This window comes from Sander lucioperca, chromosome 18 (genome assembly GCF_008315115.2).
Source record: "Sander lucioperca isolate FBNREF2018 chromosome 18, SLUC_FBN_1.2, whole genome shotgun sequence".
Classification (NCBI taxonomy): Eukaryota; Metazoa; Chordata; class Actinopteri; order Perciformes; family Percidae; genus Sander; species Sander lucioperca.
The window spans coordinates 26,472,968-26,500,509 of record NC_050190.1 but is presented as its reverse complement, the minus strand read 5'-3'; the positions used below and the strand labels follow the sequence as shown (position 1 = coordinate 26,500,509).

The following is a 27,542-nucleotide window of genomic DNA, read 5'->3' as shown; positions in this document are numbered from 1 at the left end:
TGAGGATGGACTGAGAAAAGTTTGTGTCTTAAAAATACAGCTGGCCTGTCTTTTTGGCTGCCTTTGCTGTGAAACTCGAATGTCACCAGTGAAGTTCTGTTTTTTTTATACACAGTATTGCTGAATATTGAGCGTTGCATTCGGTTTATTGAGAAGTTACTGTTTCGACTTGCTACTTTTTTGTAATCGTAGGATACATGTCCATTGGCATCACATTGTATCAAAAACCCAGATGAGTCATGCTTTAAGCAAACCAGCGCTCGCTTAGAAATTTTCTTTTTTTGTTTTGTTCTTTTTGTACTGTAGATAACAAGATAATCTTTCCAGACATCTGGATTGTTACATGACAACATTTGCAAGCATTGATCTAATCATAACATCTAAATATAAAACAAAACCAGATTATTCTAGAACTCATCTTTGAATACTTGTTCACAAAAATAAAAATAAAAAAAGAGATGCATTTTGTTGAATCCAAAGCTCACAAACGCTTTCTTTATCTTTATTTTTTTTTACCTTTACCTGACTTCCATCTTTACTAGCAATGCACCAGAACTGTGTTGGACTTTGCCATGGAGCTGGAAGGGACTTTGATATGTAAACACTGCAGCAAAGCCAAATGTAAGACGAGACACTCCAAACACAAGAATCAGTAACTGTGGAATGTAAAGGAGCAAACGGACAATTACAAACCACTTTCCAGTTCGGGATAAACATATACAATTCTCATTTGGTACTTAAAAGATAAACTGTCATGATAAATAAATATTGTATTTGAATTTAACCTAAAAATCTATTTTGTATATTGCCATAATATATTCTAATATATTCATAATTTGATAAAGATTTCACTATATGATTTGGTTTGTGCTGTCGTTCTAAATAATTGTAATATGTATGGAATATATACCTGTGGAATGTTTTTTTATTTATTTGGCTGAGTAAATTAAACTCCACCTTAAAAATGAGCTTCTCTAAAGAGCTGGCAGTAAGCTAGATGGACAGAGTAGTAATACACACACGCACACACACACACACACACACACACACACACACACACACTCTTTTGCCTCCTTAATGAACACTGACATTTGCTGGAATGACTTAGAAACTAAATATGCACGGGCACAAGAGTCCTTCGTAGAAAAAGGGGCATCACAGCTAAAAGGTGCAGGAATGTAAAGGTTTTAACACTGCACAATGACAGAATTACAAAAAGTACAGGTTTACTTTGCAGTGGCTTAAAGGAGAATTCCGGCCGATTTTTACCTGAATCTTGATCGCTATAAATCTCCGAGTACTGTCGATAGGAAAAATAACGAGCAAAATGGGTGCTAGCAAACTGGAGTTGCTGCTTGTTACCTAAAATTCCAGTTGTCGGGGCATCTTATAAAGAATGCCTTTGTGCCTCTTAACAGACACAAATGCAATTAAAATGTCTGTGCAACATGAACAGGGCCCTTACGTGACAACAAGATGCGTTTTCAACTCAGACACTGTGAAGAAACCGTTTAAATTAAAAGTTTGTACTGTCACCAATCGGCGGTGGTGAGTTAGCCGGGCTAATAGGCCCGACCGGCATCCTCGCTTCTGCTTTCTCTCCCGGCGTCTTCGTCGCCTGCCGCTGGCGACAACAATCCACGGAGTGCCAGTGGTCTGGCTATGTCCTCCAGAGGAAAGGTCATGCCTTCGCGACGAAAACTTGAAGTTTATTTCCCAATGCCAAATGATGCCTGTGGCTTGCACAATAATAGCGTTACTAAAGGCTAGCTGTAGTCTCGCGCTGAAGTCCCGTTGGAATTCAGTTGTTGCAGGAAATGGTAAACAAACAGGAACCATTTCTTTTCCACAGTAGATCAACACACGTTGTCAACACCTCCGATCTTCACTCCTCACACACTACGCTCCGATCTGCACACTACTGTTTACCGACGGGAGAGAAAGCAGAAGCGAAGATGTCGGTCTAGCTACCGGCAGGATCTAGACAGGTGACAGTACAAACTTTGAATTTGAACGGTTTCTTCACAATGTCTAAGTTGAAAACGCATCTTGTTGTCACGTAAGGGCCCTGTTCATGTTGCACAGACATTTTAATTGCATATTGTGTCTGTTAAGAGGCACAAAGGCACTCTTTAGAACATGCCCCGGCAACTGGCATTTTAGCTAACTGGGAGCTCTGGACGTAGCTGCAGCAACTCCAGTTTGCTAGCACCCGTTTTGCTCGTTTTTTTCCCTATCGACAGTACTCGGAGATATATAGTGATCAAGATTTAGGTAAAAATTGGCCGGAATTCCCCTTTAAATGCAGTGTTCTTACCAGCTAATTCACCCACAGAAAAAAAGTATTTAAGTACTTATCAACACAGTGTAAGTATGCAATATTTCCCCGAATGACAGTGTAAAAACACAATGTGAGTGCAAAGTGTCAAAAAAAGATATTGTTCATACTTACATTGTGCCATTACACCTTTCTACGTACTCTACAATGTACACTGGCAGCATTTTTAATTACTTACACAGTATAAGTGAGTACTTTTAGCTTAACACACAGATGAATACACTTCAGTAAGGATATTGTAATCATATTGATATGGCGTGAGAGGAGAACGTGGAGGTATATATGGCACTGAACAAGCTGACGGGGTCAAACGGAGGTGAAACAGGGAGTTCTGGACGCTCCTGATCTTCGGTAGAACTTTCCCTCAGAGAGATGCTGTCTGTCCATGTTTGGAAATATTTCCAACAGCTCTCATCTCTCTTTCTCACGCGACTTCCCACATTTCCAGTGCTTCACCTGTAAGAATGTTCTTATCCGATACAAAAATCCAAACAGTCGGTTATTCTCCTCCTTACTTCCGTACAGTGTTGCATTGAAAAATATCTTGTTTTTTAATCCTCATTTCTTTTAATTTTCTTAATTCCAGACCCCTTCTTTTTTGGTGGATCCAGAACTTGTCTCCATCTGTGGCTACATGTGTTGGGCATCCATTATGTCCAAGTATTTGGCCTCAATGATATGAGGAAGCACGTTGTTCCTAAACACAGAGCACACAAAATCCATGTAAGTCGTTATTTGTTAAACCGGCACTGAGAAAGAAAAATGGAGGAAACAAACCAGCAAACCATCAGAATGTCAGATGTTATCAGACCAGATTTATCACTTCCTTCTCAGCAGTACTAGGGAACAAGAGATGGAATCAACGATACAGTGGTGGCTGATGGAAGTATGGCACTAGAGATCTGGGTGGGAACATGCTGCACATACTGTATATCAACTACAAAATGATACACTCAAAGGTAAAATCTTCAAGTTGACATTAAATGATTTTTCTTTTTAATGCAGCAGAATTACAACTGCTGCTGTTGAGGCAGCACAAACGGCATTAGGCCAAACTTAGTCTTGCTTTGCCAGACCTTCCAGATACAGAGGGTCTGGCTAGTCCACACAGCATTCCTAGATGGGAGAAAAACGTGTTGTGGTTTATTGGCATTTCTTTAAACCAATCACAATCGTCTTGGGCGGCGCTAAGCGCTGGACGGAGCCTCGGTGCCTCTGCAAAATAGCCTCGGGAAGGAACTTGTTTTGGTGGAACGTGTACGTTCAAAGGTTGTTTTAGTCGTGCAACAGAAAACTCAGATTGGACAGATAGTCTAGCTAGCTGTCTGGATTTACCCTGCAGAGATCTGAGGAGGAGTTAACCATAGTCCTCATAAATCCACCGGAGTTTAGAACGCCAACACAAAGAAAGAGGAAGGTGACGTTTTGAGTATCTACCGATACCGAGTCCCGATCCGATACTTCTACAATATATAAAAAAAAGAATAAAGAAGAGCGAAAAAACAGATCCAGGATGTTCCTTATTTTTTATATAATTCACCTTATTTTAACATTCAACAACTCTGTTAACAAACAGAGCACTTCTGTTACATATCTCACAGTTTGCTATGGCAATGTTGTTGTCATCAACTTTATAATACCTCCAGACCGCAGACATACTCGCGCGTTCCGCTTCAAGCTGCTTCCGTGTTCTACTTTGCCGGCATTTAACCAATAGCGTCTCTGCAACAAAGTGATGTCATGCCGCATGCGTTGCTGTTTCTGTGTGGAGTCAAAAGGGTCTTATTCTGTGCCACCGCATAACTATAGATGTGTTAAAAAATAATGAGAATATATATACATATATATCCGAGTCCTGATCGGGAGGTAACGTCCGATTCCGATCGAGTCTGAAACCACGTGATCGGGCCCGATTTCCGATGACGTAATCGGATCTGGACATCCCTAGATGAAATGACTAAATGTATGTGAAAGGTGCTGCTTAGTGGCAGTAGCTCAGTCGGTAGAGACTTGGTTCAAGTCCCCGTACGGACGAAGTACAGATTGTGGGCACTGCCAAGGTGCCCTCGAGCAAGGCACTCAACCCCCAACTGCTCGGGGCCCCTTTAATGGGCAGCTCCCTCACTCTGACATCTGTCCGTTAGTGCATGTATAAGGTCCTGTTTGTACATGTGTGTGTATTTCAGGCCTGTGTGTAATGTGTAACACCAAAAGTGTAAAAATGTAGTTTCCCCTTGCAGGATTAATAAAGTCGTTTTCTTGTAGTGACAGAGAATCACCCGACTCTGCATCTCCCCCTCAGCTCTACAGAGCGTGTGAACAAGCTGATTGTTTTGGTTAACTGGTTTGGTTCAGTCTTTTTGTTGTGATTAGCATTTCACGACGCAGCTGTTTCTAGCCACTGTACACTACCTGCCCAGCAGCAAACAGCACACAGACACAGTCAGAGGCTAGCTGGTGAACATAGTGGAGCATTTAGCCATAACCAATAGCAAATGTATAAGTTAATATGTCAACGTTGTGTGGACAATTTGCTGCACTGTCTTCAAGTGCCCCGAAAATGTGATACATGCTAGATCGGATCCGGATGTCGATGTGGTTAAATTCAGGCATGAGGAGTGGGGATTGGTTAGGGTAAGGTGTTTCAATAACAGGGTAAGCCAATCAAAGGGAGAATAAGGCGGGCCACAAGGCACGTCCTTTGATGTCGACACTTTTAGCGGATCCGATCTAGCATCTACCCGAAAAGGTTTAAATAACAAAAGAGTTAGCCTTAAAGTGCTCATATTGTGCTTTTTGGCTTTTTCCCTTTCCTTTATTGTGTTATATATCTTTTTTTTGCATGTTATAGGTTTACAAAGTGAAAAAGCCCAAAGTCCACCCCAAAGGGACTTACCATCTCCAACAGAAAACACTGTTCACAAACTGCTCCAAACAGCTCTATTGTAGTCCAGCCTTTACTTCAGAGACAAACATGCTCACTTTGTAACACAGCTGCTAGCATGGCACTCCCTCATACTCTGCTTCTGACTAGCTAGCAGTACTTACTGCACATGTGTGACTCCCAACAAAGATGGAACAGAAGTGAGATGCCTCACTCTGTAGCTAAAACAGAGAGCTCAACACACAGGGTGAAAAGAGGAGCTGCAGATTATATATGGTGTTTTCTGAAAATTAAACCACATAAAGCTATTCTGGTACAACCTCTAAATACAATTATGAACCTGAAAATGAGCATAATATGAGCACTTTAATAAGAGGTAAAGACTACTATAAACAGCAGTTGTCTAGTCTCGGGGTGGATTTTGCAGTTAGAAGTATTATTTGAGTGCTTTTGACTAATTTAGCTTTGTGACACTGTGACATCATTGAACAAGCCATTCTGAACTGCCAGTTGGTGTGATGTCACTACTGGATCAGGCTTGCATACTAGATTTGGACTTTAATAATGGTATGTAATGTAAGGGTGTGGAAATGAACCCCAACCAGTGTGTTTTAGTAAACTTGGGTATGGTGCAATGAAAAAAATTAACTTTAACAAAACATCATTTGGTTTAAAAAAAAACAAAAAAAAAACAAACCCTAAGTCACAAAGGTGCTTCAAAGACATGCAAAAAATCAAATCATCACAAAAACAGGAAAATACTACTAAGTAATACTAAGTACTGGGTAAATAAAGTTGACTTGCTTTCTTTAGAGTTGAACAGTTTTTCCAAATGGAAAAAAAAAAACATTTTTTATTGAATATATTCCACTAGTTTGATGCACCAAAGAAAGTCAAGGAGTGCGGTAAATTATTCTGTGAATTTACAAATAACATATATAATGCACAACACCCATCTGCTGTCAGTGCTGCAGCCACACTGTTTTCCACACATTTTGTTTTGTGCAGATGCACTGCGGCACAAAACATTTGTATCTCGACTGCTAGATGTTTCCAAAAAGAAACACATTAGACACAAAGGAAATCACTTGAGAAATTAAATTAACATTAATCAAGAAAATTAGAAATGTCAACTTTATTCCACACAGAAGGTAGTGTTTAGAAATATATGTGGTTATATAGTGCAAGCATTTTGTGAGAAAAAAAGGGGTGAATCTCAACACAAATTGCAACAGAAACTCTTTCAACTAATAATAACTGTCTCATAAAAGTCTTCTCAATAGCATATGACAAGTCCTAATGAAGATCCAAGTGGTGGAAACAAAAAAGGATCTTACTCTTTAAAAAAAGCTCTATCTCTATAGGGATCCTTTCCATAATGTTGTCAGACACTTCTGATTCTGCGTCAACTCCACGCCGTAGCTACGGCGTCGTGACCCTTTCGGAGTTCTGCGTCGGGGTTGCTTTGGAGCGCGGTGCATTTCACCGCCATAACACTAGGGGGTGTCGCCTGTGTCTGTGTTGCTCACCACCGAAACGGTACTCAGAATGGCAAACCCCATAGACTGTCGTGCTAAAATCTTAAACTTATTAGTTTGGCCTTTTCTTGCTTAGATTTTGTAAAAAGTATAGAGAAATAGACACAGTAAAATCCATTGACCTAGTTACTGTAACCAGAAAATAAGTCTGGGGTTATTTGCGCGGTGTCTGCCAGCCAGTTTATGTTATGTTACCAAGCAAACTTTAGCACAACTGCCCCCAAAGTACTGCTTGTTGGCGAAGTGCTAATTTCAAAACGTTACTGACATATAGACACTTTACAAATGGATAACCCCGTCATTGTAACCAAAATATGTCTGAGTTTATTTGCAGAGCTTATGTCGGTGAACTAGCATGTTGCTACTCCCCACAGTAGGCTGCTTGAAACACCGACTATCAACACACAGGATGAGTTGACCAATCACAGGCCTTGCCGTCTGTGTTGCCAAATTTTTGGAGGTGCACGTCGAGCTACGGCGGAGGGCTCGGAGGAGGGTTCGCGGCGACGCAGAGGGGTCTGCGGGGGTACGCCGTCGATTTGACGCAGAAGCATAAATCAGCCTTTAGAATAATTATCTGAGCCCATCAGTGGCACAAACAGCACTTTTAGTGGACGGAGACTGACAGTGTGCATTTTCCATTGCAGCCCGGTTCGTGGCTGCCGGTTGCAGCATTCTCACTCAATACTGCACCAAAGATTTCAAAAGATTTCATAAGATTTCAAGATTTCAAAGATTTTTGTACACACTAGTCACACCAATGCATGGGCAAGCTGGGTCCAAGTTGAAAAATACCGAAAAACACCTGTGTTTATGCATAATAGTCACATATTTAATTAGATGATTCCTTAATTTGCATAATTAAACATAAAAGTTCAGAATACTTGTAATACAAAAAAATCTTGTCTTAATGTAAGTAATCAACTGGGGAAGTTTCATGGTAATATCTGTTGGTCTAAATATTTTCCTTATTCACCTGTAGTGTCTCCCCTGCGATGGGGCTGCAATGGGAAATTGTGGCATCACGGATTTCAGTATTTTTCAATACTTTCCACCACTTGGATCTCTTAGGACTTGTTATATGTTATAGAGGAGACCTTTATGAGACTAGATCTGTTGACAGTTGTTGTTGCAATTTGTGTGGTGTCATGTTGCATAATGCCTGTACTAATAGAAACACGTCCACAGATTCGCCCAGAGACAGATTCAGGTCAGACACAGCACTCGTTAATGTGTGGGCTGCTGAGAGGCAGCCTGGTTTAAAGCACTTGAGGAAAACTCATTTTCTGGGACAAAAGCGGCCAGGGTCGTACCTGATTGGAATTAGCATGACCATGAACAGAGGGAAGATCATCTTCATGTACGGTATGGGGTACATGCCAAACGTGCAGAGTACCAGCAGCTGCATCATCTGCAGGAAGGTGAAGTAGTGGATCTTCCTCTGGGGCACTTTGCGGATGTAGTGGGTGGGCGGGTAAGACGTCTGTAGGAGGTGAGAGGATCAGGACAGATTAAAAAACAATCTACCCCGAGGTTCTTCTCCTCGATGTCCTCAGGTCTCCTGCTGTCTTAAAAGAAATGACTCAGGGAAGTGGACGGCCCACACAACTATAAGAAGTGCACAGCGGCTTTTAAATCATAAATAGCATTTGGCTTTCAGTGGATGTTTTCTTATAAAGTGTATTTATAGCACGCACCCCAAGAACCCCCGGTTAGAAATTGTTTCCTCAATGATGAAACAAACGGCCTCGCAAGATAGATGGAGATCTCAACCCCCCAGTGTTGAACCCAAAGTTACACTCTTGGGTATGAACCTTAACAGCAATCAAAAATGACTACATACCTCTGTCAATAAAACTGTTTCCCAATCTTGCTTACTGCCTGCAATCATTTTGGAAACATGACTTATCTGGAACGTACAGACTCAAGACTCCACAGTGGAGGCCTGTAAATGTGTCTCCTGAAACAAAATCATGTGTTAAAGCAGGGATTTTGATCTTGTCATCTACTTCTTGTTACTTTCATGTTGAATAATACGATGTTGAGTGAAACTCCGCACGTACATCATTCTGCAGAGTGAAGCTCAAACATCCAAGTTAAGTAACTATAAGCAAAATACATTTCCGAGGGGAGGGGGGATATTACATTTTTAATGTGAGGTAACAGTTACCTCTCACTGCCATTTGGAGGCGCCAGTGTGTGAAGTGTACAGTTAAGGGGAAAGTCTTGCTTCCAGTAGCAAGGTTAAATCGGACACACAGGAGATGAGACACAAGAAAATAGATTCTTGTCGATTTCCTTTTTGAAAAAAAAACAAAACATTTTGGTAATATATGGTTTTATATTTTAATGTGACTGACCATGTTAAGAGGTTCAGCAGGAAGTAAGACGGGTGACAGAAAGAATCTTTCTGTGGCTGATCCCACACGAGAACAACAATGTTAATTTATTATCTGTAAAGTATTCTGAGTAGATGAAAACGCACACGAAAAAAAACATATTTGCAAATATTATTTGACTCAGGTGTGGCCCTACAGCACCGGGCACCCAGTCAACCGTTTGATCTGCACAGCCTTGCAATCGACATATGGTCTCTCACACGCACACTCATACACACACACACACACACACACACACACAACCTGGTACAATGCATCTCTCCTTGTTCTCATGCAAGGTAAATATTTACATTACACACACACACACTCTCTCTCTCTCTCACCTGCTCCTTGAGGAGTAGAGCCATGCGGTCGCACATCTGGTTTCCATCGATGGAGGTGAGGGCGATGTAGAGGAAGAGGCCGTACAGGACCGGTTTGGGGATCCATTGCAGCGGGAGAGGCAGCAGCAGCACCGACACTCCAATGAAGATGTTGGCAGTCAGAGACGTCAGCCGGGTCTCTTTCACCTGGACGATACTGAGGACACGGACACACGGACACACACACGGACACACACACACGGACACACACACACACACACACACACACACACATACACACACACACACACACACACACACAATAATAGACACAGTTGAATGGTTACTGGAGAGCACACAATTGTTTTATACAATGCAACAGACAACATTTTTTTCAGGATTTTCTTATCAGCGTTCTTGCAGCTTTTCCTCAATTTTCCAGACCAAGTTACTTAGGAGTTTGAGGGAAATATATACAGTACATTTTTCTAATCTTGGACTGTGAACAAAGTAATGCTATACCCTGATTTTGTAACATCTATTTACACCAACCTTGTTTCTTGTGTACTTAAGCTAATAAAGAGAGAACAGAGATTGTTACTGACTTTGATCCCACACAATGAAAAACATCCTGTGTATGTGTGTGTGTGTGCCTGTGTGTTGCTGTGTGTGTGGCTGTGCTTTAAATGCCCTCTGCCCTCTGATAGGTGTAATGTTGTGGAGGACAGTGCAATCTAAGCTGACCAATCAGTAGTTTTTCATGATGAAATGTAGAATTAGGTTTTGTCTTGTCTTGCACACAGTATAATTTAAACACCAATCCCTCCACTTATCCTGTCCAAAGAAAGGTGAAGCCAAGATTTCATTAAATACGTCTGAGAGGTCGCAAGATAATTAGTGGGACAGACAAGAAAAAGTCTATTCTTCCTCTAAGCATTCTTGTCTTTTTCTTGACCTTTCTTTACCTCTTCAGGCCCTGGAAAATTATTCAAATTAAACAATCTTAGAAGAAAAAATGTGTATTTGGTTGAACAACTCATTTTCGAGGGATTGCATGTTTCAAGACATTGCTTCTTTTACCAGGCTTAAACTAAAGGACAGATCAGATAAATATCCACCTGTTTACACTTGTCTTTGTGTAATTTTCATTCATTTCTATTTCTGTTGTTGGGAATTTTATGTCTCCTTCTTTATTTTTATTTTTTATTGTGGAGCACTTCCACAAGGTTCTGCTCAAAGGTGCCATATACTGTAAGTGAGCTTAGTTACTTTTAGTAACTCTAAGGTTTGGAACCACTGCTGTTATAACCACTTTCGCAAATGTTCATAGACAATCAGATATGGAAAGTTGGAAGTTCCACATAATTTTCTTCAATCAATATCTCTAATTAGAGCTCCTGCTCTTACATAAGATTGTGCCCTATGCCTTCTTTATCACAGTTCTAATCCTGAATATACGCTAACTATACCTTTGCACATATCTATGTGGCCGTAATGATGAACCTAATCATCTTATCTCTTAAAACCCCGCTCCCCTCTTCCACCCGGAGAGAAAATAGTTAGTTACATAGTAATCATGCAATCAGGAAAGAGCAGGATACAGTTAGCCTGCAACACAGAATTACCAGTCCTGCATGCTCTGAGGACAACCTTTAATTAAGCGTCTGATTAGCAGCGGCGGTGAAGGGGCGGGAAACTCACGTCTCATAGAGGTGGCCCCCCTCCACGCGCTGCTCCACGAAAGCCAGCTGGCGCACATGGAGGGTGGAGTGTGGGAAGGCGGCGTGCATCCAGGGCAACCCCAGCACCGACATCAGTATGTTAATGAGCCCAGAGAGCATCAGGTCCCAGTGATACGCCGTGCCCTTCAGCAGCCTGAGGAGCAGCACAACGGTCACACTCAACACGCAACATACTGCAGCACGACTACAGGCTAAACCACAGTAACTCACCCAAACCACACAGAGACCACTGCTGGAAACACACACTTCATACACTCACAGATGGAGATGTAAAAAGAAAATTGGCATACAGTAATATTTGCATGAGAGCAGTTAGTCAACCCACACGCTCAGTCACACAAACACAAAGGGGATCCTTCTTCTAAGGTCAGCTTCAACATTGCATTGCCAGACCTTCCTCCATAGCGTCGTGGAGGAGGGCCTGGCAAGTCCACACAGCACTCTGGGATGGTAGAAAAACGTGCTCTGGTTTATTGGCATTTCTTTAAACCAATCACAATCGTCTTGGGCGGTGCTAAGCGCCTGATGGAGCCACGGTGCCTCTGCAAAATAGCCTCGGAAGGAACTTGTTTTGGTGGAACGTGTACGTTCAAAAGTAGTTTTAGTCGTGCAACAGAAAACTCAGATTGGACAGATAGTCTAGCTAGCTGTCTGGATTTACCCTGCAGAGATCTGAGGAGCAGTTAACCATAGTCCTCAGAAATCCACCAGAGTTTAGAATGCCAGCACAGAGAAAGAGGAAGGTGACGGACATCCGGCCGAAAAGAGTGACATTCTGGAAGCGGAACATTGTGGAAATAGACTACGCAAACACAAAGGGCATCGTTCTTCTAGGGTTAGCTACAACACAACCTGAATAAACTCGCTCGTATGTAGGGCTGGGTACCAAATTTGATACTTTTTAGGCACCGACTGAGATGTCTCCTAGTATCGAGTATTGAAAAATGCCACATCATTCAATACCAAATATCAACACCTAAAGAGTAAATCTCATCAGCGTCAGGGAGCCAGTAAGCATGCAGCATGCTTCTACCAAGATCTAATAAAGCTGGTGATTGGCTGTCTAACGTTACATGTCGTAGAGACACGCAGGAAAAACTTTGTTACACACAGAGACAGGAGCTGAAAAATAAATTAAAAGATTTGTGCCGTAATGCGTAATGTTGTAATTTCTTTTTGTTAAAATGGATTTTTATAGAATTTTTATTGAAAAAAGTATTGTTCAGGAACCGCTGGTATCAAAGTCACGGTATTGATATCGGTACCGAAATTTTTTTTAACGATACCCAGCCCCACTCATATGTGTCACTTTTTCTTATAATTCTTCTCATACAAGAAAATCTATGTAGCTACATGTCTCTCATGATTTCATACGAGGCAAAACATAAAGCAATATGTCAGTGATGACGACATTGTGAGCAGAGTGTGACATTACAGTTACTTTACATAAAAGAACGACTGCGAGCTTTATGATGCCACACGTTTTCTGCTGTGCATCTTCTCTGTCTCTGCATCTCTAGTGTGTACAGCAACCGTTCAGTACAGAAATATCAAACCACTGATCAGACTCATCACCAGCCATGTGTCCTGTGCCTTTGAAACCAGCACACTGTAAATCCCTCTGGATAGGTCTAACTAAATGGTTATCAAGCCAAAATGTATGAGTTATAAATTCATTTTAAAATAAAAAGATCGCTTAGCGCATGTTTATTTGCATAATAATGACCGATATATGGAATAAATAACAGAAAACAAAGAAGTGATGCTAAAAAAGATCTGTGCAGGTGGAAAGAAAAGTCGATAAACATCTTATTTCCAGACCAAATAAAAAAAAAAAAAAGATGTCAAGCAAATAAAAGGATGCACTAGATAAAAGGATCAAAAAAGAAAAGCAGGAACAGAAATAGCCACAACTTTTTTTCCAGCTTCTGATCTATTGTTAGTGACACATGGGAGATGTAGTGAAGGTGTCATACAGCAAACCTGCTTTATAGACTTACACCACTTACAGCTAATACAAGGCTTTGGATTCTATTCTGTTTTATTTAGATATTTGTGTGTAGAGTAGATTAGATCACAATAGTACAATTTGTGAAAATAGTGTTGAACAAATCAACTTTCTTGGAAATTACACTTTTTTTATGCTTTAGCAGCCGCTGTTTTGCCTTCCAGTGAATTTGTCCTCGTTCCGAACAGACATTTTGATCCAATTAATTTCTGTCCAACAAATGTGGATGATAAGGGTTGAAAATTCCATCATTATAGATTTTCACTGTCGGGCTGGCTGATGCCTGTTGGCACTAAAGTGGTCCGTCCAATGCAAATGTAGGAGAACAGGGTAAAGGCTCGACATGGTGTTTTGGCTCTGAGGCTTCTTCAGAGCTCCCTGACTGTGACAATTTGACTCAGATGTCAAGTTTCTGCCTCAGTTAATCTTCCCTCCCTAACACACGGGCAAATATCCGGTTTCAGCAGATTCCAAAGGTCCTTGGTGGCTTTTTGAAGGGTCATAGTAAGAGTTTAAGCCAGTTAAATGGTAACTCATGTTTTTTTCAACCTGGACCCTATTTTCCTATGTTTTTGTGACTGATGGGAACAACAATCTTTGACATGGTGTAGTATTAAGCGAGATCGTTGCAGTCGGCAGTCAGCGAAACAAGCTACAATATAAGTTAATAGGGCAATTGCCCAGCTTGTTTTATTTTCACAAAAGTGCTTGTTTTGCCACTGACCGGCTCAGCTTAATATTCTAAGTGTCTGACAACATTATGGAAAGGATTTCTAAGGAGGTCGACCTTTCTGTTAAAAAGTAAGATCCTATTTTTAAACATAAAAATTGCGTTCGCTAAAGCCACCAGACTCCATGTAAATAATCAGTAATTTTAGCATCGTAAAATACACTTCATTCAAAGTCGACAGAAACAAAATAAAACTATGAAAAGCCGTTTTTGGGTCGTCTCCCCACTTTTACAACCATCACAACTCTCTCTGTGTTTGGTTGAAATAAACACAGTTTACGAATTTACATGTGAAAATATGTTGCATGGCTCTCTACACGCTAAAAGTATTATTATTATATTATATTACAGTCTGGTGGGTTTAGCGCTAGCGACCTCAGACCTTTCTGTTTCTGGTTAAACAAAAAGAGGTTTTAAAAGGCCTATATCTGTAGGGATCCTTTCCAAAATGTTGTCAGACACCTAGAGTAATCAATAATCTGAGCCTGTCAGTGGCAAAATAAAGCACTTTTTTGGACTAAATTGTAGTCTTGCCCCACACTGCCGGTTACAGCGTTCACGCTTAATACTGGACCAATTTCAAAAATTGTTGTTCCTATCAGTCACTTACACACAGAAATATGGGAAAAGGTAAAAAAAAAAAAAAAAAAGAAAAAAAAAAGCGGTAGTTCCCCTTTAATGCACAATAATTAGTATCCCAGGATCCACCCTCACTAATATTACCCCTTTCGACAGTATGGACAGTTTTCTAAGTGTATAAAGTCATATATAAGATGAAAATAAATCACGCTCGCTTTGTGAAACTCCTGTATATGAACTCATCTTTGCCTCTACCTGTTCTCTGGTGCATTGGTCAGCGAGACAACAATGTTCTGGTCGATGAAGATGAGGAGGGCCAGGAGGAAGCCCAGGCCCATGGCGCTGACCACGTTCATGGCTGACAGACGCTCGAAAGGAGCCACGTTGAAGACGGGCCGGTCGTGAACTTTAAAGACGGGAACTGTTCACAGAAGAAGAGAAAAAGTTACTGAACTAGAGCTGAAATAGTTAGTCAATAAATCAATTACTCAATTAACAGAATTTAAACGGCAAGTGTTTTGATAATCTATTTATCATTTTAGTCATGTTTTAAGCACAAACGCTAAACGTTGGCTGATTGCAGCTTCTCAAATATGAGGATTTGCGGGTTTTCTTTGTCTTATTGGATAGTAAAGTTAAACTTATTTTGGTTTTGGGGGTGTTCATTGGACAGAACAACTAATATTTTAGGCACAACATTGATTAATCAAGGGGCGCCCGGATAGCTCAGTTGGTAGAGCAGGCGCCCATATATAGAGGTATACTCCTCGATGCAGCGGGCCCGGGTTCGACTCTGACCAGCGGCCCTTTGCTGCATGTCATTCCCCCCCTCTCTCCCCCCTTTCATTTCTTCAGCTGTCCTGTCAAATAAAGGCCTAAAAATGCCCAAAAAAGTATCTTAAAAAAACAAAAAAACATTGATTAATCGAGAAAGTAATCTGCAGATTATTGATAATAAAAATAATCCAACCCAAATAAACCGAAAATAATCCAACCCAAATCAGGACATCCCAAACTCTTCACATTCCATCTTCACAGACATCAAATGTCTCTTAAACCGCTGTGATGACTCATGTTTTAACACCAAAAATCTTTTTCTAAGAGTGGCTGGATTTTTTTTTCAAAGTGCTTGTGCAGGTTTCACCAAGTCAAATTTAAGACTTTTTAAGATCTTTTGAAGACTATTACCAATGAAATTTAAGACCTACATAACAATAAAAAAAAACATTTTTTTACGTTGGCTTTAAAAGGTCCTATAACATGCTGCTTTTGGATGCTTTTATATAGGCCTTAGTGGTCCCCTAATACTGTATCTGAAGTCTCTTTTATATAGACCTTAGTGGTCCCCTAATACTGTATCTGAAGTCTCTTTTATATAGGCCTTAGTGGTCCCCTAATACTGTATCTGAAGTCTCTTTTATATAGGCCTTAGTGGTCCCCTAATACTGTATCTGAAGTCTCTTTTATATAGACCTTAGTGGTCCCCTAATACTGTATCTGAAGTCTCTTTTATATAGGCCTTAGTGGTCCCCTAATACTGTATCTGAAGTCTCTTTTATATAGACCTTAGTGGTCCCCTAATACTGTATCTGAAGTCTCTTTCCCGAAATGTAGCCTTGGTGCAGAATTACAGCCACTAGAGCCAGTCCCACAATGAGCTTTCCTTAGTATGTGCCATTTCTGTGTCTGTAGGCTCAAATGCTAATGAGGAGAGAGGGGGGGCAAGGTGGAGGGTGGGGGTGCGACCTTGACCAGCTTGCCATGGGCAAAGCAGAGAAAGGGGAGGTAACCTTTCCCCTTATGACATCATAAAGGGAAGATTCCAGATCGGCCCATCTGAGCTTTCATTTTCTCAAAGGCAGAGCAGGATACCCAGGGCTCGGTTTACACCTATCACCATTTCTAGCCACTGGGGAACCATAGGCAGGCTAGGGGATCTCAAAATAATGTTAAAAAACCTCATAAAGTAAAATTTTCATGCCGTGGGACCTTTAATCAAGCCCTGAATTCAGTTTTTTCAAGCCATGTATCGCTAAACTTGCTATAGCTGAAGAATAAAACAGTTTTATGTCTGTGGTACAATCTGAAAGAGACTCGCACCAATAACACGAAAGCTGATTGGCTGCAATATAAGTTGCATGTTTGTAGTAATACAGCAAATTATATTTGGACTAGCAAAATAAACAACTACAACACCACGGAATCAAAAAGGAGGGAGGATTTCAATGAGCATTGGAGGTAGTGTTGCATGGACGAAGGAAAATTAAGACCTGTTCAAAACTATTTAAGACCTAGAACACAATACTTCAGCAAATTTAAGACTTTATAAGGCCAACAATTTTGATTTTGAAGTTTTTGACTTTTGTAGACCCTGCAGAAACACTGTAAATATTGCATCCCATCACATGCAGCTGAATTAAGTTGGTACAATTTGGGAAGAAATGACAATGCAATAATGTACTTATTATCTTATGACTTATTGTCTCTGGAGGTAAAGGAACAGAAAATTGGCCAGGCACTTCAATTTGATTTCACTTGAGGGTTTGGCGCTCGTCTCTGTGTTTGGGTGTCGACCCCTGGAGAGCAGCTGCTGCCTTGGCAACAATGAATGGAGACTCAAAAATGATGCTAAACAATGGAGGATAGAAAACTGAAAATCTCCAATGTGTTTTGGCCTGTGCCTTGATTAAGAAACATAAAAAGACAATAAAGGCACGAAACAGGGGAGGCCCCGCAGTTAGACAGTCTGTCTTGGAAGTAAACAAGCTATTAATTGGAGCCCATCAGCAGGCTTGGACCAGAGTCCAAATCCCTAAAGTGTAAATACACCCCAAACACTACTGCACTGTCACAAAAAGACAGCTGACTAGCAAACACAAACAGCTTTCTTACTTCATTACTCTCCCTCATTTTTTATATTTAATGTGATGTTGTGAAGCAAACGCTGTGCTTAGATTTGCAGGTTTATTTTAATTAATTTTTTACAGCAAAGAGCCTCACAACATTACCTAAAGACACAAAATAACAGGCTTCAACCTTCTGTAAGTTCAAACAAATGCTAATACACCTGCAGATGTTAGAAATTAACTATTCTTTTCCCTCAGCAATGTTCGCCCTAGTTAGCAGCACAGAAACACAACAGCTAATCACTTCATCATTCATTAAAAAGCTGTGAGAAAACGTATATGCCCATGCACGTGGCGTAGAGTTACCATGTGGGAGGAGGTATTTTGGGCATCCAGGGTTTCTGAAATCAAAGTTCTGTATATTTTCTGCATAGACAATGGCGGTGATGGACTAATACAATAATTGTAGTATTTTGAAAAAAACTTAGCTGGTAGGTAAAAGCCTTTGCACATAGAAAAGTAGGGAAGGAAGTTAACTACAACCCCAAATGTGCATTTTGATCAGAAACATCCAATCAGAGAGCCTAGAATTCGGTTGTGTGCATCAGTGAGTGGATGCTAAAGATTGCACTTTTAAGATGACCTTGCACCGCAGCTGGATTCTTGTGATATCACAAGACCACACGAGAATAGTGTGATCACATTTAATCCAAGAAGAAGAAAATCCATTTTGTCAAGTAATGCATTTGCTCCAAAATAATTGGTCTAATAATTGCTCCAAAAGCTAAAGAGTTACATTTTAAGATCTTAAATGGTGTGTATCCATCCAGTGAATTCTAACGATAACAATTTCGTATTGAAAGAAACAAATGTGTATTCTGTGATGATACTGAAACTACTGAACATTTGTTCTTCCAATGCATTTATTTTGAAGCCTTTTGACTGGATCTACACAACTGGCTTAAACCCATGGATTTCTCAACTTTAACTCTTCTCGCAAAATGACACTGTTTATGGACTTGTTCTGGCTGATACCAAAGATGACTTTGTTGTCAACAACATCCTCATTATCGGAAAACTTAAGGCACAAATCCAAGTATATAAAAATTAAACCTTCTTTTAATATATTTCACCATGAATTTCTTTCCTATACCAAAGCCCTTAAAGTTATGAAAAAAGTAATGCTGTGAAACACTGTAATTGTATTGAAGAGTATGATTTACAAAAAAAGCTCTAGCTTTATTTTTCTTGTATTTGTTGTTTTTTTCTTTTCTTTCTTGTTTTTTTGGTATGCACCTGATCCTTTATAATACTGTGAAGAATTTTGAGCCATATTGTTTGTATATAATTTTTTTTTAAGAAAAAAAGGAGTGTCCAGCTCACTGAACTAACCAGTGTCCTGTGAGGAGCTCCTGGCAGCTACAGGCGTGGTGTAGGTGTGTGTGGCGGCCGTGAACGTTCAAAACAAGAATGGCGGACGTGATAGACAGATGTGCCCGCCCTTTCCCAAACAGTTTCCAATGACGGCTCCTCAGATGGTTGTGTTAACAAACCATCTGCCGTTATTTTTAAGAAACCTGATAATACAACATGCAGCTAACAAAGCATTTTGAATATGCGCCAGCTCTGATTTGCGTCTCTGACTAGCTCCTTCGCCATAGCAACAGTGGCTCATGGGTATCGTAGTATTTAGAAGGATCCACTATACAAAAAAATATAAAATATGTAAATCAGAGACTCATTTCAAATAACCACTGTGTGTGATTTGATCTCGATAATGATCATTAAAGTTAAGTAAAGAGTAAAGAATTTTGACTTCAGAGTGTTGTATGTCGAACCTCTCTATATTGTGGTCCTGTTTGTTGCAGGCCAATATTCCCACACTATGATTAGACGGTATAGTTTTGTTTAGCATGAAAAACTCTCTAGCATCTGGAGAAGCAACATATAATACTAACGTTCAATGTCACTGAAAAGGTAGGAGCCGATGAAGGAGAAGAGGAGCACTGAGATGGGCAGGGCGCAGTCCGACAGCACCTCCCTCACTTTGGCATGCAGGAACGGGCTGAAAGAGAAAAGGAGGGAGGGGAAGACAAATAATAGAGGAATACAATTACTGTGGACAAGAAAAGGACAATGGCTGCAATCCTGACACTGCTTAAGTACCTCGGTCCGCCTTTTGCTTATCGGGCTTTGAGATTGATTTGATTACTGGGGGCAATCAGAAGTAGAATATTAATGCTTATTAAATCACAGGCTGGAACAGAAGCTTCGACAGAAGCGGGATTATGTAAGAGCTTGTCTGGAAAGTTCCTCTAAACTCCGTCACTCCAGACAATCTTTAGAGTCCAACTCAGCAGTATTGGTCCTAGCTGGCAGTGCCCCCATCCAAACAAGATTTAAACTTCTCCAGTGATTTATCTGTGTGAGTGCTGCAGTGCCGCAGTAATGCATGTACCTCCGTTTGAACTGGTAGAGAGTATAGCCCATCCATAATGTCCCGAGCATCAGCAGGAGGCAGAGGACGGGCCTCTCTCGACTGCACTGGATGACGGATTCAGGGAGGGCGTTGAGTGCTAACCCAGCCGCCACCTCGCTCCGGTTCCCCCCGAGCAGGTCTGCACCCTGAGGGAAGGTCTCTATGCTTCCGTTAGCCAGCGTCGGGGCGTGGTAGTACCTGTGAAAGACTAAAGTCACACCCAGAGGGTTTAGTTCAACTGAGAAACCCCACACATAACAGCTACTATAGCAACATAAGCAGATTTTTTTAGCCAAGCTAGCGGGCTAGGGATGGGAAGATTAGCCAGTTGGCTGGTCCACAACTTTGATCCAGACTGAAATATGTCAATCATTATTAGACAGATTGCCATGGAATGTTGTACAGACATTCATGGTGCCCGGAGGATGAATCCTAACGAGTTTGGTGATACCCTGACTTTTTTTCTAGCGCTACCTGCACATTTGTATTATTGTGTGAAATGTCCAGACTACTAATACATAACTACTAATACTTGTCTCCTAATCAGCGTACATGGTTTGATACTAAGTACTACAAAACTACATCCCTAAAATCCCACAAGAAATCTTCTATGTGACTGTACATCAAACACGAACAAACAGCCTTAAAAGCATTTTGTGTTGTTTATGCAGCAATCAGCACAGAAACACAGGGAAGAGACTACATTTAGATAAAATGTTGGATGAAGAGACTTGGGCGACAAGGACTGTAAACTCTGCAGGAAGAGCTGGAGGAGAGGGAACCTCATAAAAGTGAGATAAGCCTGAGCTGAGCTTTGGCTCTGCACTCAAATCTCATCAACTGGATCATAAAAAGTACTCACTCAAGGTACACAGCACTACCTTGCATACAGTTTTTGGACATTTGGCTCAAACACAGTAAATATCAAACATGTTTAAGCTAGGGCTGTCAAAATTAAGGGCTCTAAATTGTGTCAGTATTACCAAGTAATGTTCCATTCAGGTCAATGTGCCCATCTGTTGTTGCTTGATGGGCTTGAGTTTGCCATATTATGCTTTCAGCAGATTTTCTGAGCATACAGTACCTTTGAGGTTATTCTGCAGAGTATTCTAGACAGTCTGTGTCATTGTTTTATTTTAGTTTGTTTCCAATCAATAATAATAAAGATTTGCATAAAGCAAGCCTATTTTTCAGCTCCCATGTTGATAAGATCATTGAAAACTTGTACAGTAACCCTTTTTTTTAAAGATTATTTTTTTGGCCATTTTCAGCCTTTATTTTGATAGGACAGCAGAAGATATGAAAGGGGAGCGAGAGGGGGGAATGACATGCAGCAAAGGACGGCAGGTCAGAGTCGAACCCCAGGCCCGCTGCGTCGAGGAGTAAACCTCTATATATGGGCGCCTGCTCTACCAAATGAGCTATCCGGGCGCCCGCACTAACCCTTTTAAAGTACATTTAGAACAGATATAAAATGTACAATTAATTTGCAATTAATTGCGAGTTAACTATGAACAATCATGGGATCAATCACAATACTTTAATCTATTGACATCCCTAATTTAAAATCATCTTAATGAGAATTGCAGGCAGTGACTATAAGAATCTGAAACACCACATACTGTATGATTGTATCTCTATCTGGAATCGGTCCACTGAAATCAGTCATGACACCCACATCAGACCTACAGGATAAACAACCCACCAGTCATAATGTGGCTCTGCCCCTTTAGCATCATGTTGAAGGTTGGGATGTTAAACTCTGTAGAGTGCTTTTACAACTATTTTAAATAAGAAGAACCTTGTCTACAGGCGTGCCACACTAGTAGAAATAATTCCGCTCATCACTTCCATTGAGAGTGTATGCCCCGACCTGCATGCTGCTCCCTCCGCAGGCCTTTTCATCATCCAGGAAAAAAGTTATGTGGCAAGCAAAGTTGTACAGGAGACTGGGATACACACCCGGAATGTATTCATTCATGTTACAGCAAAATATTTTGGATGAAAAGTGTCAACAAAATGGCATAGGTTAATGTTATGGTAATGGCATATGAGCTTGGAGCGCATTTTACAAATGGTTTCTGAAAATTGAACTACTACGCTGGCAACATTGCATTCAAAATAAATTACACTCTGCTATCCTCATCTTATTTTTTGGAAATTAAATTGTGTAAAATATTTATGATATACTAAGATGAGGTGCGGTAAAGGGAGGGGTGGTGTAATATGGCTGCAGGCTGGGTTGGAAATCTGGATTGATTAATTTAGTGCATAATATCTTTCTAATGTGTGAAGTAATATGTCTCTTCTGATTTCCCACCACCAAACTATCTAGACCGCTCAGTTTCTTACTCTTGGCCAGACAAAATGCTCACTTGTTAGGGGTTTGACCTGCTTATTAAAGTTGTTGATTATTACGTCTTCATTGTCTGAGAATCTGTTTGTTGTGTTTCATGTAGGGCTGTCAATCAATTAAAATACTTAAACACGATTAACTGCATTATAATCCATAGTTAACTTGCGAATAATCCCAAATTAACTGCACATTTTTATCTGTTCTAAATGTACTTTAAAAGGGATATTTTTCAAGTTTTGAATGCTCTTATCAACATGGGAGCGGACAAATCTGCTTGCTTTATGCAAATCTTTATTATTATTGAAACAAACAAAAAAACAAAAAAAACAATGACAAAGACTGTCTAGAATACTCTGCAGAATAACCTCAAAGGTACTGTATGCTCAGAAAATCTGATGAAAGCATAACATGGCAAACTCAAGCCCATCAAGCAACAACAGATGGGCACATTGACCTGAATGGAACATTACTTGGTAATACTGACAATGTTGTGTCCCACTTTACACTCTGAAAGGATAACTAAACATCTCATTTTTGTAAGCAGCTCAACACAAAACAATGGACCTTGTGCATTCGTGCTATCGCTGTTGAAAGTTTGTTGCTTGAAGAGTTGTCTGGGTGTCTCCATTGCAAACTATCCGTGGCCCGCCTTTGGTTACTCTTCATTAGCCGTAGCTTGGCCAACAAGTGGTATTAGAGACTCAACGTACTCCGGTGGTAACTCAGTTCACATCGACAGCACATGCAAATAACTTCAGTCTTGGGGAGAGAACCACCTGGAAGTAGCCTGGTTGACACCAGACCCTTCTCAGTTGTAACAGAGTGGTTTTGGGGAAGGTTCATTCACAGCCCATTTCCAAAGAGGCGTCACCAACGGACTCCGCTCAAATGCCTCTGGGCGCAATTGGATAGACCTAAAACCAATCAGAGCGATGAAGGAGAACCAGCGAGCATGTTGCTTCAACGTCGCTGCGCTATCGTCATCGCGTAAAGCCTGCCTCAACGGTTGTGATTGGTGCCTCGATTTGGAAAAATTGGAAATGGGCTTGAATGAGCTCTTGGCCAGACGGACTTGCAGATCAAATCTCAAATTTGCCGGAAGTTCGTCAGGGTTTTCCCAGGCTAATCTGGAAGGGCTTTGAAACTGAACTTTTTATTCAAAAGACCCTTTTCTTTATCCATTTCTGCTCAAGGTTTGTTTCTGCTAGCCACCCACAACCTTACTGCTGCAGCGCTTCCTGATTTCCCAAACTACGGAGCAGCCCAAGGCCCAAATCACAGAACGTGCATGTGTTAATTGCGTGTAAAAAAACAATCATTATTATATAGTTATTTTCGCGTTCACTTTGACAACACCTTATATCATGGTCTATTTTCAGGGAATTAACTATCTGGCATCACAATAATATTCAAAAACATGGCTTGTTCTTCAATAAGCACTACATTTGAAGAGGTTCTTCTGAATGACTGAATGTATTTATTTGCAGGATGACAATGACACTGGAAAAATATATTTGATAGGTTTTACTTAAATGGACTAAATGATCAGTTGAAGAGATCTTTTGACGATCCGTCAATAAATCATTCTTCAGCTGAGGACAGCCATATTAATTAGTGAGCTGCACACTTAAATAATATATTGTAAAAAAGTGTATATATATATATATTTTCCTGTCTCGGTGTGATGGCCTTTTTAAAAAAAATCAGACATGAGTTTGAGGCTGACAAGACTGGTGGTGGCTCCGACAGCAGGTATGATGCTAGCGTTAGCATTGGTTCCAAGCGTTTGATTTGCACAGACAAAATGTCAGTAATGTGGCAGGAAAACAGCAATGTGAGACTGTGAAATCAGTGAAAAAGAGATACTTACTTTTGACTGTGCCTTTCACTGCATCCACAACAAATGCGATAGAAATAAACAGTGCAATGACCTCCTCTGTAGACCTGGAGAAACACAGAAAACATTACAGACGTGACATTCGAGGTTGTTGTAGTAAAGTGCATATATATAAAAAATAATGTGTTACAAAACTGTTGATATAAACTGTGTTCATGTTCCGAATTGTATGTTGTTAAAATTTTTTTTAAAGGTACAGTAGGTAAGCCTTATAAAACTAACTTTCTGTCATATAGAAAATTCCAGTACAACTACATGAAGCAGGTCATTTAAAAAAAAAAATCTGGCTCCTCTGGCACCACCTACAGCCTGCAGTGAGATTTGCAAAAATCCACAGCTCCCTGTTCAGATGCACCAATCAGGGCCAGGGGGTGTGTCTAACTGCGTGTCAATCACTGCTCATGCACACGCATTCATTCTCCCTTGTGGGGGGAGGGGCTTAGGAGACCATTTTGGGCTTTAGCGGAAAGGGGGGAGGGACTGAGAAGTTGTCGATGTTCACATTTTTTGGCTAAGTCCTGAATCGTCACAATCCTACCTATGACACCTTTAATAACAAAAAACTAAAATTGAAATTAAAATAGTAGTGTGTCAAATTCTAGTTTGCATGCACATGCATTTTGTTTTTTAAACGAAAATGATTCTACAGCATTGGTCGACGTAAACAGAACTGAATTAAACTAAATACAATCAATCACCATAATTGTCGCACAATTGAATGTGCAGCAGGTAAACAAAAACACATCAAATGAATATCAAAATTTGTATATACATTTAATCACACAAAAGTCAAATTATGAGTAAAAACAAATGTATTAAAGACAATAAAATAATATTTAGAACCTGATGGCGTATATTTTCTTCCTCACAATGTTTCGTTGAGAGAGGGCAGAGTATAACAGAGATTTGGCTAAAGTGACTCTGAAAAGGGAAGCGGAAGGAAAGATCTAAAACTGTGGATGTGTGGGAGCTGGGAGGGGAGCTATCACACAGGATGCGTGCTTTGAAAACTGTTTGTTGGACAAAACAGACTTTTCTGTTGAGTGCCAGTAATTCTGCTGCAGACACTGACATGACCACCCGTTTTCTGTTCGACAGAGAGGAAAGCCCGCCAACAGATACAAAATAAAAGTAAGAATTGCTTCTTTACATTTGATTTGACTGAAAACGAAAGCAATGAAAGAGAGTTGAATATGAAAAAGTGTATGAGAAATACCTTTTGAAGAGCTTCATGAGCAGGCTGACATTGAAGATCCCTCCCAGGATGAGGAAGAGGCAGTTCCACAGACCGATGCAGGCATAGAAAGCTGGGAAGTCCAGGTTGTAGTCGTCACAGATTCCTCGGATCACTGCACACGTACACAAACACACATACATAGATAGGAAAATGAACACGGATCATAAAATATCAATAGTTCTTATTAGCAATTAGGGCTGGATCCGAATATTTGAATATTTGTTCGATGGATTTGATTTTCAATTTTGGGATCTGAATATTATATATATATAAAATATACAAAAAACTTGCATGCAGGCTGAAATTCACTGTGGTGTTTAGTCGGATTAAGCTGCTTGCTAAATGTCCACTAGCCGCTGGCTAATTAATGCAGCGCTATGTCAGTCAGACAGTCCGGTAAAAACGCAGTTTTTTCCATTTGTTTTGAATGCCTGCGGCAAAAAAGTAAGTCCGTATCAACTTTTGGAGAAAAGCAACCCGACGTCACCCTGCCGTGGACAATCATGTAACGTTAACCGGCAATCAGACTCGTCAGTCGCGGCGTGCAAGTCCCGTAACCTTTAGCAATGTGCTCCTACAACCTCACAACTGTTTGTGTTTAACTCTCGTTGATTGACGGATTCTTTGCTTCTTTTGCTAATGCCGATGAGTCAGCGGTAAACATGTCGCCCCTTCACGTTGAACACTAACTTCTGTGTTAACTTGGTTGTGATGTGCACAGAGACAGTAGCACGATCACTGGTCTAATCTATGTCATTTTAGAATATAGAAATAAGAGGAGCAACAAGAAGAAATGCCTTATTTTTTCAAGTTTCATCAAAATTCAATCAGTGCCTGAGAAATTGTATGTGGCGGTCAAACAAACAATGAGTCAACAGAAGGAGCCTGATCGATGTTCATTTATTTAATCAATAAAATAAAAAACAAACTAGGTCAATAAGGAACGGTACTGTATTGATCATCTTTTTGTAATATTTTTGCTACTGCTATTAGTGAAAAACTGAGGAAGAACGTAATTACAGATTTCTACTTCAGCTATTTCTACATCAGCGCGCGCACACACACACACACACACACATTTTATTCAAACATGAAAAGAACAAAGGAATTGTAATGGGTTTTATAAAACCATAACAATTTAGTTGTAATCTCGAGCAGATTTGTGCACAGATGAGTTACAACGTTACAAACAAGCCATTGTTCTGCTCAGATATGCTGCTGGAAATGTAATATAATGATCTCCATGAGAATGTGCTTAGCACAATTCTAACCCATTTACTTCAAAGATCATCACACCACAAACCCAACAAACAGCTTTGGTATTAAAACTACATCTTGGCATTGTTGCTGCTTTTCCTCATCACTGCCCCATTCCGCAGCTTCCAGCCGTCAAGGTCGTTTAAAATCCAACCAACAAAACACTGCTGTTGAGTAAAAACCATAGAACGGATCTCACAACTGAATATAAAGTTTACATGTTTGTGCATGCATATTACCTGACCCGTAGGCCCCTGAAACCAACCATTACACAACATCAGGGAGTGAAAAAAAAATTCCTGAAGTTTTTGGAGATATGTGCTTTTTGCACGACTGCACCGGGAACACTCATTAGGGGCATATGTGTGAACAAACAGCTAAATAACTCCAACGGTGGTGTTCTCTGGTAAAAGAGGGAGGCAGGGGGGACTTAAGAGTTTCTAGCTGCTGTGTCACACGGTTAGATGCCTCTTTCTCTTGATTTTTGATGTAATCTTCTTAGCACGCCACCCACCCATAGCCTCCTTTTTCAAATCGGCCATCGGCAGAAACTATAAAAAAGATAAGTGCATTTTGGCTGAGCTGAATGAAAGAGGAAGCCTACCGCTGATGAAGATGGCGAGGGGAGCTGTGGTTAGGGGGATGACTAGAGGAGAGCCGGCGAACAGCGAGTAGATGACCCCGCCAATGCTTTGGCCGATGATGGTCTTCCGAACATCTGGACAGAGAGGACACACACAGAGAAGACTCAGGAGCAAGTACTGATGTGTACTAATTAATGTGCATGTACATGTCTGCAAGGATATTCTGTGGAGCTGAACAGAAGCTGAAGTAAATCAGATTCTTTTAAACAGGGAACCTTAATATGATGCAAAGACTTTAAAAAGACCCTATTATGCTTTTTTGGTGTGTTATATTGTATAAAGTACAAAAAAACACATTTCAAATGG

At 40.5% G+C, this 27,542-nt stretch overlaps 1 protein-coding gene across 5 annotated transcripts in view; it reads right to left on the bottom strand.

The window, feature by feature from the left end:
• Positions 1–2,852: 2,852 nt before the first annotated feature.
• Positions 2,853–27,542, bottom strand: part of slc4a11 (solute carrier family 4 member 11) — a 140,498-nt gene continuing 115,808 nt past the window's right edge. For all 5 annotated transcript variants that reach the window (XM_031280317.2, XM_031280321.2, XM_031280319.2 and 2 more), the window contains 10 exons: positions 27,197–27,310; positions 25,315–25,447; positions 24,072–24,145; positions 19,825–20,053; positions 19,325–19,431; positions 14,776–14,941; positions 11,163–11,336; positions 9,483–9,678; positions 8,074–8,243; positions 2,853–3,035 (listed from right to left, as the gene is read on the bottom strand). In XM_031280317.2, the coding sequence (XP_031136177.1) occupies positions 2,969–3,035; positions 8,074–8,243; positions 9,483–9,678; positions 11,163–11,336; positions 14,776–14,941; positions 19,325–19,431; positions 19,825–20,053; positions 24,072–24,145; positions 25,315–25,447; positions 27,197–27,310 (1,430 nt within the window). In that variant the 3' untranslated portion in view covers positions 2,853–2,968. The remainder of the gene's footprint in view (positions 3,036–8,073; positions 8,244–9,482; positions 9,679–11,162; positions 11,337–14,775; positions 14,942–19,324; positions 19,432–19,824; positions 20,054–24,071; positions 24,146–25,314; positions 25,448–27,196; positions 27,311–27,542) is intronic.